Genomic DNA, 12,648 nt, shown 5'->3' with positions numbered 1-12,648 from the left:
TTGGAACAACTTGAAGGAGAGATATGAACACAAAAAAAATTGTAATTCTTCTAAAAGTTTGATATGATTTGATACACTTGCGACTGCAAGATTTTAAAACTATAAGTGAATATAATTCAACCTTGTTTAAAATTAGCTCTCAATTGAAGTTATGTGAAGAAAAAATTACCGATGATGATATGTTAAAAAAAACATATTCGACTTTCCATGCCTCGAATGTACTCCTGCAGCAGTAATATCGAAAGCGTGGATTTACAAAATATTCTGAACTAATTTCTTGTTTACTTGTAACTGAACAAAATAATGAGATTTTGTTGAAAAAATCATAAATCTTGTCCAACTAGCTCAACATTATTCCCTCAAGTGAATGTGGCTTTTTCTTAAGGTCGTGGACGAGGTTATGGTGATAAAAGGGGTTGTGGTAGGAAAAATTGTTGGAACCATGATGATCATCCTTCAAAGTTTGAAAGTAAAGGCGCTGAAAAGACTCAAAAGAGATGAGTAAAGAATAAAGAAAGCTCTGAACAAAATAATAAAGTGCAAAATAATGACAATATTTGCTATAGGTGTGGAACAAAAAGTCTTTGGTCTCGAATATGTCACGCTCTTAAACACCTTGTTGATATTTACAAGGAATCGTTAAAAGGAAAAAGGGAAAAATGTTGAAGTGAATTTGTTTGAACTCATTGATGCTAAGTACGAGTCTCATTTGGATGTTGATTTTGATGTTTCAAATTTTTTTTTGAGGATCTTAGTGACAAAATTGATCATTTGGTTGGGGATGGAAATGTCTACTATTAAATTATCTTCATGTTTATGTTATTTTGAAAAAATTAACTTTTGTAATTTTTTTTATTAAAAGTTTTACATATAATATGCTTGGTAATATTTTATTATCTTTCCTAATTCTTAAATTTTACTTTTCATTTACTAGATCATACAAAAAAAACTTGATAAAATGGAGGAAGACATGTGTTTGGTGGACAGTGGCTCGACTCACACAATTCTTCGTGTTAAAAAATATTTCTTGCAACTAACATTAGCTGAACTTAATGTTAGTACAATATCTTGCTCTGCAAATGTAATAGAGAGCTCTAGAAGAGTTCACATTATATTTCCAACTGGGACAAAATTGTATATTGATGATATGTGTATTCTAGTAGATCTCGAAGAAATCCACTAAGTTTTAAAGATATACGTCGCAATGTATATCATGTTGAAACCAAAAATGAAAGAGATATGGAATATCTTTTTATTACATCTACAGTTTCAAACCAGAATATCATATTAGAAAAATTTTCATGTTTTTCATCTGATCTATATTTCACAAAAATAAGGATAGTTAAATCAAATTTTATGCACCGGAAGTGCTCCGAGCCTAGAAGTTTTATACTTTGACATGATCACCTTAGCCATCCTGGTTTAACTATGATGCGACGAATCATTAAAAATGCACATGGACATCCATTAAAAGATTAGAAAGTCCTTTTACTTGGTGATTATTTTTGTACTTCTTGTGCTCAAGGAAAACTACTTGTTAGACCTTCTCCATCTAAATTATCTTTAGAGTCTCCATCTTTTCTATAAATAATACAAGGAGATATTTGTGGCCTAATCCATCCATCTTGTGGACCATTTCGATATTTCATGGTTTTAATTGATGCTTTCACTCGATGGTCACATGTTTGTCTACTTTCAACTCGTAATGTTGCTTTTGCTAAATTTCGTACTCAAGTAATAAAGTTAAGATCAAATTTTCCTGATCATCCCATTCAGACTGTCCGTTTAGATAATGCAGGTGAATTTTCTTCAAAAGCATTTTATGACTATTGCATGTCAATAGGAATAAGTATTGAACATTCTATTGCACATATTCATACACAAAATGGTTTAACAGAATCCTTTATTAAGCGTTTACAATTTATTGCTAGACCTATGCTTATGCGATCAAAGCTTCCTGTATCTGCTTGGGGACATACTATAGTGCATGCTGCGTCTTTGATTAGAATTAGACCAACTACATATCACAAGTTTTCACCTTCACAGCTTGTGTTTAACCACCAACCTAATATATCTCATCTTGTAATTTTTGGTTGCATTGTATATGTTCCTATTGCACTTGCACAATAAAGTAAGATGGGATCACAATGTCGTTTTGGTATTTATGTTGGTTTTGATTCTCCTCCAATCATTAGATATCTTGAACCACTAACAGGTGATCTTTTTAGAGAAAGATTTCTAAATTGTCAATTTGATGAATCAGTTTTCTCGTCATTAGGAGAAGGAAAAGGTAAAGGATTAAAAATACAAGAAATTTTTGGAACACACCAACTTTGTCTAATCTTGAAACACGCACAAATCAATGTGAACTTGAAGTTCAAAGAATAATTCATTTGCAGAATGTTGCAAATCAATTGTTAGATGTTTTTACAAACACCAAAAAGGTCACTCAATCACATGTTCCAACTGCAAATATTTCTACCAGATTGATTGTTCCTGAAGAACACCCAATGGGAATAGTAACTAATGAATCTAAAGTATGCCAGAAACGTAGTAGACCAATTGGCACAGAGGATACTATTCCTCGAAAGAAAAAGGAAATGAATAAAAGTGACACTGCAAAAGAGTTCATTAACACTCAAGAAGAGGTTAAAAGAAATATAGATCAACAACCCCATATTTCCACAGAAGCAACACCAGAAGTGGTTCTGGTATCGAAAAATTATGAGATCTTATTAAAATTTGGAAATATGCGGAGAAGAAATGAAGTTGTTGACAATGTGTTTGCATTTGCGATTGCTTCAGAATTTATTAATGATAATGAGCCTGAGCCTCAAATTGTAGAAGAATGTCGATATCAAAATGATTGGCCAAAATGGAATGAAGCAATATAGGCTGAGCTAGACTCATTAGCCAAACATAAGGTATTTGGACCAGTAGTCCAAACACCCAAGAATGTCAAACTTGTTGGGTATAAATGAGTTTTTGTACATAAAAGAAATGAAATGAATGATATTGTGAGATACAAGGCGCATCGTGTAGTACAAGGTTTCTCCCAAAGGCCTGGTATAGATTATAATGAGACCTATTCCCCTATTATGGATGCAATTACTTTCAGATTTTTGATTAGTTTAACGGTTTCTAAAGGACTCGACATACGCCTCATGGACGTAGTAACAACTTACTTGTATGGATCATTGGATAATGACATATATATGAAAATCCCTAAAGGATTTAAAATGCCTGAAGTATATAATTTAAAACAACGACAAACGTATTCTGTTAAATTACAAAGATCCTTGTATGGATTGAAGCTATCTGGACGAATGTGGTACAATCGTCTAAGTGAGTTTTTATTGAAAATTGGATATGAAAATAATCTTATATGTTCTTGTGTTTTCATTAAGAAGATAAATTATGGATTTGCTATAGTCGCAGTTTATGTTGATGATATAAACATAGTAGGAACTCCAGAAGAGATCTCAATGATTGCTGACTACTTAAAGAATTTGAGATGAAGGATCTTGGGAAGACAAAATTTTGCCTTGGTTTTCAAATTGAACATTTAACAAATGGAATTCTTGTTCATCAATCATCTTATATAGAAAAAATATTGAAACAATTTTATATGAATAAATATTATCCATTAAGCTCCCCGATGGTTGTTCGTTCACTTGATGTGAAAAAGGATCTTTTTCGTCCTCGAGAAGATGATGAAGAAATCTTTGGTCCTGAAGTACCCTATCTTAGTGCAATAGGAGTACTTTTGTATCTTGAAAATTGCACTAAACCAGATATAGCTTTTGCGGTAATTTTGGTAAACATATTTCACCAAAGTTCTTTTACACTCATGAACTTCTGAAGAAAGGAGATGTTGACATTTGCAAATTTCGTTCAAGTGACAACTCAGCAGATCTATTCACAAAAGCATTGTCAACTTCAATTTTCATGAAACATGTACATAACATTGGAATGTGACAACTTAAGGACATTTCTTAATTGATTGTATTTTTTAGGGAAAGTATGAATATTGTACTCTTTTTCCTTCATTAAGGTTTTGTCCCACAGGATTTTCCTTAGTGAAGGTTTTAACGAGGCATGTTCATAGTATATAGTCATCAAAGGGGAAGTGTTGTAAAACTTGTATATTTATGTAGATGACTATCTAGATAATAGGTTACAACCTTTGGTATGCCCACATAATGGTTCATTATATGGTTAATCTTTGGGATGTCAAAGTATTGGCCTATATAAGGACATGTTTTACAACAAAATGAGAATAAGATTATTAGCAACATCTAGTTCCTGAAGAACTAGACTGTTGAGTTTCTATAGCTCCAAACTTTTTTGTATACCTATTTATTTTATTTACAACAATTTTACTAAAATCGTGGAATGGTCACCAACCATTGCACTAAACTCTCATCGCGTCATTAGAGACACCACTTCAGTAAAATCGAAAAAAAAAAATGAAACAAAGGATTTGGAAGAGAGAATCATTTTATTTCAATGGATGGCAACGTGAACACTTATACTATACAAAGAGTAGTATTTAAAGGAGATGGATAATACATTTGTGATTTTTCAATTCCATAAAATTGGGTCTTTTGGAAATTGGTATTGGATCTTCAACGATCAAGTTTTTCAATGAAACAGTCGATGTAATGGTTGACGATTTGCTTTGGAATTGTGTACTGTCTAAAATAGTCGAGCATGCATGAATTGTGAGACATAATTAACACTAAAGGAAAGGTCATAACGAGTGAGTGTAAGGTATTGTAAAGCACCAATAAGTCCCCGATAGTAACTAGGGTCGTCCATGCGAGTGTCATTGGAAGTAATTTTAGTTTTAGCTTCAAGCGGTGCACTCATGGGTTTACAATCAACCAGATTGGAGTGATCAAGGATAGTAAAAGCATAGTGTGATTGAGATAGATGAAGCCCATCGGGTGTTGGAGTGATTTCCATTCCAAGGAAGTGATAAATTGGCCCCAAGTCTTTCGTCGCGAATTCACTGCTTAGAAGTTTAAGGAAATTTGTAACAAGTGTTGAAGTAGATCCAGTGAGTAATATATCATCCACATAAAGAAGTAAAATTAATGAGCCAAAATCAGAGTGAAAAACAAATAGGGAAGGGTCAGCTAGGCTACAGAAAAAACCATATTTATGAAGAAATGCACTAAATCGATCAAACCAAACACGGGGTGCAAGTTTTAAGCCATAGAGTGCTCGATGGAGTATACAAACGTAGGTTGGATGGTTCAGATCTGCCATTTCTAGTGGCTGCTGCATATATAGGTCTTCAGAAATTAAACCATGCAAGAAGGCATTTTTGACATCTAGTTGACAGATAGATCACTATCGAATGAGTGTTATGGTTATAATCATGTGTATTGTTCCAAGTTTGATAACTGGGGAAAAGGTTTCAGTATAGTCCATGCCATTAATTTGATGGTACCCTTTGGCAACCAAACGTGCTTTAAGTCAATCTAAGGTGCCATTAGGTTTGAGTTTTGATTTAAACACCCATTTGGAACTAATGATATGCATGTGAGGTGTGTGAGGAACAAGTATCCAGGTCTTGTTTTGATGTAGGGCAGCAAGTTCTTCATTCATGGTTGTTGTCCAACCAAGGTGTGCTGGAGCTGCCTTTATGTTTCGAGGCTCACAGGGTATGGTGGTCGAGGTGAGTGTGGTCAAGGCATACTTTGGATTGGATTTGACTATAAAGAGTTTAGATCGGGTGACCATAAAGTGTGTTTGTGTTGGAGAGATGATGCTAATGGTGCAGGCCTAGGTTATGGGAGTATGGAGGCATCAGGTGGAAATGATTTGTGGGGCGATCATGTTTTTGGTGAAGCCATGTTGTAAGGTAATGCGGGAGAATCATTTGCTATATTGTCAGTGGTGGTAGGAGACACTATGCTGGGGAGAGGCTGAGGTGAAGGTTCGGGTGACACAAAATGTTGGGAGAGTGATGCTATTGTAACTTAGGATGGCAGTAAGGGACTTAACCATAAAGGTGTGGAAGGGTCTGAGGTACTGTCTCTAGGAGAGTGAGTGGTATTGTTCGGTAGCCAAGTGTCAAAGATACTAATTATGTGTGGTGTTTCTTTCATCAAGTAGGGGGTGTGTGTAGAGTTATAGGGAAAAACCAGCTCATCAAAGACAACATGCTGGGAGATAACTTTTTTTACTTGATGGATGAAAACATTTTAATCATTGTGTTAGTTGTTGCAACCAACAAAAATGCAAAGAAGTGTTTTAGGATCGAACTTGCGGTGTTGCATGTCCTAAGTGTAGGGAAAACACTTAGACCCAAAGGTTCGAAGTGAGGAGTAAACTAGATAGGTTCCATGTAATGCAAAATATGGAGTTTCAAAATTGAGGGCTGATGAGGGCAGCTGATTTATAAGATAAATAGTGGTAGTGAAGGCTTCTACCCATATATATAAAGGTGCACCACAGTGAAATAACATTGTCATACCTAGTTCTCTTATAATTCTATGGCATCTCTCAACTATACCTATTTGCTCAGGCTTATATGGTGCTGATACTTGATGCACAATGCCTGTGGAAAGAAAGTGAGTATACAATTTGGAATTTATGAACTCACCACCTCCACTTGAATAAAAAAATTTTATTTGCTTGTTGAATTGTCTAGCTACATAATTTTCAGGGGCTATATATGCAGTGAAAAAAATCACATTTTTGACGTAAAGGAATAATCCATGTATTCTTAGAGAAATCATCAACCAAACAAGCATAATATCGGAATTTTTCAATAGAAAGAGTAGGAGCAGGTCCCCACAAATCACATTGAATTTTTTCAAAGGTACTAGTACTTGAATATTCCGAACAAAAGAATAGGTAACCGACTAAGTTTTCATAGTTGACATCTATCGCATAGATGTTGTGGTTTTGTTGTCCTTGCAATGTTAATTAATCCTTTATTTTTTAGCCTGTGTAAAGTTGAAAACTAAGGATGGCCAAGGCGTTGATGCCAAACTCCTGCAGTGTTGGATTTGAATATATGAGAGAAATATAATTCTGGTAACGCTGGTAGGACATAAAGATCACCCTTGCGTTTCCCTGTCATCATTGCTTGTCCTATGTCCATTTCCTTAACACAGAAATCAACATCAGAAAATTCACAATTAACAAGGAATTGAGTGGTTAACTGACTTATAGAGAATAAGTTCTTTGCTAGATTGAGAACTAATAACACATCATTTAGAGGTAAGGCATATTTTTTTTTTTTGGGTTTTATATAAGAATCTCCAAAGGCAAGAATTGGCATAGAACACCCGTCTCCAATTGGTACTAAGTTAAAACCAGAATATTTTATGAGGTTAGTTAACATACCTCACTTACTAGTCATGTGGTTGGAAGCCCCAGTGTCTATAGTCCATTCAGTGTTTGCAATGGTGTTGTCGAGCATTAATGCTGCATGTGCTTGTGGAATGTCATCATGGGAAACTGATTTCTTTGACACCTACCAATATATCTTTGCAATGTGCCCAATCATACCACAATATTGACATTGATGGTCACAATACTTGTCCCTATCGGTAGGTGTCATGCGGTGTTCACCTGGTGGAGGATGCTGCTGTGTATTTGAATGAGAGGTATGTTATGTATAAGCTTGCCTTGAGTCCCTATTTTGTTGTGCCTAGAATCCATGTCCAATTTATGTGAATTTTTGTGTTGGTTCATGATAGCTCGAAGAGTTTGATTGGGGACATCGCTGTTGTGGTCCATAAAATGCTATTTGATGAGTGAGGGATGCAAGTTGAACATCAATGGGGTTAGAAAACCAATTGCATCCTCGATTGAAGTTTTGGAGTTTAGAGAACAACTCAGAATAGGATGGTCTCAGAGGCTTCAACATAGTTGTTATGAAGACTTCATATTGTTGACCAAGACTAGTGAGGAGACAAAATACCTTTTCTTGGTCTGAAACGGGCTTCCCAATTGCTGCTAAATTGTCATAGAGACCTTTGAAGGTGCGAATGTGGTATGTGATTGTTGTGTGATATTCTTTCCAAAGATATGTAACTTGTTAACGTAAAGTAAATGCACGTTCTTGCAAGTTATTTTAGCAAAACTTATGTTATTATTATTTTTCTTTCAAAACAATTAAATTTTCAAAAAAAAATAAAAAAATTGGCGTGACTAATCCAAAGTGAATAAGTTGTGCAATTGTTTTGTTAAAATACAATTGTTTTCCACAACTAAGAAATTTTGTTATAACTTCTTGCAAGAGCAGATGATGTGAAATATTCAGCTATCTAACTACTCCCTAGAGTGATCGGCCAGGCCTATGGCATCGTTCACCATGCAGATCATCGCCAATGAGACCCCTTACTCTTTTTATAGGGGTACCCCTACACACTAGCCACCAGTGGATGATGATGATATAGATGATGTCACACCAATGATGACGCCATATATGTTTAGCAACCACCATGTGGGAAAGGTTATGTTAGGCCTTAACGGAGGTGAGGGGGTCACATTAGAGAACATGGCAGAGGACTAACCAATAGGATGATGATTAGTATAGGTGGCAAAGTAAGATACACCTGCACATACATTCCTTTAGCATGTTAAGGCGTGTACTTTGCACTCCCAATGACCATATACCTTGATGCATACGGATGAGTGGCATAAATTAGAACAATTTATCACTTCTTAACTTTAAACTTTGGCCTAATTTTATTTAATTTTTGTCGATTTTAGGTCTCACTGTGGTCATTTGATTTTATTGCAGATTTGAAGAAAAGAAAGAAATTTTTTGGAAATCAAATCCGAAATTAAAAATGTTGGAGAAAGTTGTGCACTACACAACGATACGTCGCATGCATTATGTGGGTCGTGAGCATAAAGAGCGGCAGTGTACGTGAGCTGGAGTCTGAATCAATTGCCATACATGCTCATATAAATGAAGTCGTGTACAAGCCATGCATGAAATACAAGTGAAGAGTCGTGAGCTGTCAAATAATCGTGAGCTTGTGCGTGGTTTTAAAAGAAGAAGAAGAAGAAGAAGAATAATAATAATAATAATAATAATAATAATAATAATAATAATTGCATGTGTGCAAGTGTGTTGAAGAAAATTATGAGATGCACGTGGGTTGTCCGTGTGGTCACTTGGAGAAGGGCCTGAGTTAGCTGGGCTTTAAATAAGATGTGAGTTGGGTTTTGTAAAAAGGAAAAAAAAAAAGGAGAGCAACTAGACTTTTTAAACTGGAGGTCGTGTGCACCTTGAAGCAAAAGAAGAAAAATCAAGATAAATGGGCTTTAACACGAGATGGTTGGGCTTGATTCGACCCAACCATGCACAAATTAAAAAAAAAAAAAAAGTTACTTAGGGTTAAGATGGTGGGGGGGGGGGGGCAGCGGTAGCAAGGAGAAACACGCACAAGGGGCTAATTGGAACACGAGAATAGTGGCCAACCTGTGTGCATAGGGTGTGTGCGCTGGGGTTTTCGAAAAGAAAAGGAGGGTTTTTAATTTGGTTCTTTTGGGGAAACACAGAGGAGGTCGTGAGAAGAGGAGGGGAGTAGCAACAATACAAGGAAAAGAAAAGCCACAATAGGGTTTCTTTTGGGGTGTTGCATAGACACAACACACGAACAACAAGGGTGGTTAGCGGTACATTGAAAAATTAATATCTTTTCTAGAATTGGAAAGCGGCAAGTAATGGCGGTGCTCAAGGTGTTCGCGGCGCGCGACGGTGGTGCTGTGGGTGTTGTTTTGTCTTCTACTCTCCAAATAAAAGAAAGCATGGTGAAATCGTTTATGTTTGATTTAATTTTCGGCATGAACTGATTTTTGTATTCTAGGAAAATGATGTAGCCCAGTTTTAAACTATGCTTGCTCTTCGATGCTAATTTGTAGTTGTTTTCTTTAATGTGTGTCTGAGTTATTCTACGCTTAATGCTTTTAATTAACTGACCATTAATTAGACGATGTTGGTCTTGTGATTTGCTAACGAAAGGGGGAAATATAGGATAGATCTTGGATAATTCAGTGTAGGTGGATATAGAGATCGAAATACTTGTATAAACTTACGTAGCATAAAAAAATTAAGGGTCTTATTGCGTTCTTACGTTATTAATTTGCATATTTTTATGTTAAATAATAAACAAAATAGGTTCTGATTGACCATCGAAGGAGGCTTTTGGAAAAATTGGAGATTTGCTAACAAACAAAGAAAACGAAGTCAAATTAGCTAGATGAGTAAAGCATAGTGAGAAACTAGGTGAAATTGGTTTCTTATAAGTTTTCACCCTCATTAATTTGATACGTGGCAACCAGTTTTATTTTCCCTTGAATAGTTTATTTGAAGTAGCCTTATTTCAATTTCGCATTCTAGAATTATTAATATTTCTAAATAAAATCAAGATTAGTATAATTTTGGTACTTGGTAAAATTAAGACACCAATCCGTGAGGACAATACTCTTCACATCACTATATTATAAAACTATGATACTATGCACTTGCAGTTTTGCACCGATCAAGTTTTTGGCGTCGTTGCCAGGAATTGAGTTTTTCTTATTTTTGTCAATATCGATACAAAGTAATATTGGTTTTAATTTAGAATTTTATTTTTATATTTTTTTCTTTTTATTTTACTTTATTTTATTTTTTTTAATCTTCTTTATTTCAAGTGTGTTTTTTTATGTTGGATGCGTCGTGCTAGAACCCGTGAAATTATTCCCTTTGATCCGGAGATTGAAAGAACTTTCAGAGCACTAAGAAAGAAGAAGGTACTAGCCATGGAGAACGGACAACAGAATGAGCAACCACGTGCCTTGCACGATTATATACGACTAGTTGTGAGTGACAACTACTCGGGTATTAGACGCCAAACCATTAATGCCAACAATTTTGAGCTCAAACCCGCTTTGATCAGCATAGCGCAACAAGCGCAATTCAGTGGATCACCACTTGATGATCCCAATATTCATTTGACGATGTTTTTGAAAATTTGCGACACTATAAAGATCAATGGTGTTACTGAAGACACCATTAAACTGAGATTATTTCCTTTTTCTTTGAGGGTCAAGGCAAGAGGTTGGCTACAATCTTTACAACCAGAAAGTATCACTAGTTCTCAGGATATGGTAGAAAAGTTTCTTGCTAAATTCTTTCCACCTGCAAAAACAACCCAACTCAGGAGTGAGATTGGTCAATTCAAGCAACATGATTTTGAGTCACTCTATGAAGCATGGGAAAGGTATAAAGATTTGATTCGATGCTGCCCATAACATGAATCGCCGGATTGGTTGCAAATTTAGATGTTCTATAATGGGTTAAATGGGCAAACTTGGACTTTAGTTTATGTTGCATCTGGGGGAACTTTGATGTCAAAGACACTCGAGGGTGCTACTTCTCTTTTGGAAGAGATGATCTCAATTACCTTTCAATGGCCAACCGAAGGAACTATGGCTAAGAAAGTTGCTGGAATTCATGAATTGGAGTCGTTTGGTGCCCTTTCAGCTCAAGTTGCTTCTCTATCCCATCAGATTTCAGCTTTGACAACCTAGAGGATACCACAAAGTGCAGAATATGTGGCAGTTACAAGTAGGATAGATCTGAGCAATGGAGTGAGTCAAGAACAGGTTCTGTTGACCTTATAAGTCACGCCCGGTTTTGATAATGACAAATACTCATATATTTGATGACTATCTAGTTCTTGTGTAGGTCTACATTAGCAGATACATTGACGGCACGAAGAGAAAGTGAAGTTGAAGACCAAATCTCCTTTTGTAATGCATTTCATATCTATTTGGTCTGTAATAGTAATTAGGACATTTTGTTTGTAATAAGCTCACACACATCACATGTATGATCTATTTTGTAAGCTCAAACCAGATGCGAACTAAAAGTGACCTTAGAAAGACCTTAGGGTTTTGGTCGACCAAAACCAGACTTTTTTGGTGTCTTGAAATTGGACCCCAAGTGACCCTAGGACACACACATTTACACATATATTTGTTAGGCACTCGAATAGGGTTGTATGCTTCAAAACGGGACCGAAATGCACACTTGGTGCACTTTCGGTCAACCAGTCAAGTCAGTTCATTTTGACCTGGTCGACCAAAACCTACCTGGGTCAACTGATTGACTAAGGTTCTGGTTGACCGAACCAGAATAGTTCAAAAAGCCCTCGTCGACCGAAACCCCCTGGGGTCAAAAGTTTGACCATCTGATCGACCGAGACAAAAATGAACTCCAACTAACTGGTTGACCGAGGGTCCTCGGGAGAAATCTCAACGGTTTGGTCGACCGAACCAGCTAGTTCAAAATGGCTTGGTCGACCGAACCTTGAAAATTGAGAAATGGTCGACCGAGCTCTTAGTTCAAAAGTCCCCTAGTGAACCGAACCATATGAGGCTTGGTTGACCGAACCTATTCTGGTCGACCAGACCTCTCGGGTTGCCTTGATTTTTACTGCAGTTAAATATTTTTTAAATAGGGTTAAAATGCTTTAAACATCATTAAACTTTCCTAATAATACCCAATAGGTCCCCAACGGTCATATTTTCTCCCATGCCTATATATATGAGATCATTTGTTAAAAAGAAGGATGATTAACTACTTTGATTAGGGGAGAATCCTCTGAAAACCTAAAATCCTAT

At 36.0% G+C, this 12,648-nt stretch overlaps 1 protein-coding gene and 1 non-coding gene across 2 annotated transcripts; one reads left to right on the top strand and one right to left on the bottom strand.

The window, feature by feature from the left end:
• The first annotated feature begins 10,692 nt into the window (after positions 1-10,692).
• On the top strand, positions 10,693-11,553 carry LOC131151405 (uncharacterized). Its single transcript, XM_058102650.1, has 2 exons — positions 10,693-11,080; positions 11,345-11,553. Exons 1-2 carry the CDS (start codon positions 10,693-10,695, stop codon positions 11,551-11,553), a joined length of 597 nt encoding a protein of 198 aa, XP_057958633.1.
• On the bottom strand, positions 11,176-11,282 carry LOC131152474 (small nucleolar RNA R71). Its single transcript, XR_009135973.1, has one exon. It is a non-coding gene; the product is annotated as a small nucleolar RNA R71 (small nucleolar RNA).
• Positions 11,554-12,648: the final 1,095 nt, after the last annotated feature.

The sequence above is a fragment of the Malania oleifera genome, chromosome 3, assembly GCF_029873635.1.
Source record: "Malania oleifera isolate guangnan ecotype guangnan chromosome 3, ASM2987363v1, whole genome shotgun sequence".
NCBI classification, from domain to species: Eukaryota; Viridiplantae; Streptophyta; class Magnoliopsida; order Santalales; family Ximeniaceae; genus Malania; species Malania oleifera.
The sequence above is the reverse complement of the archived record's forward strand: the minus strand, read 5'-3'. Positions and strand labels throughout refer to the sequence as shown.

Excerpts from the sequence above, each read along its gene's own strand:
- LOC131151405 (XM_058102650.1), top strand. The coding sequence starts at position 10,693 with ATGCGTCGTGCTAGAACCCGTGAAATTATTCCCTTTGATCCGGAGATT. Across the intron at positions 11,081-11,344 it reads TTTGAGGGTCAAGGCAAGAG|TTTATGTTGCATCTGGGGGA; the intron begins GTTGGCTACAAT and ends CTTGGACTTTAG.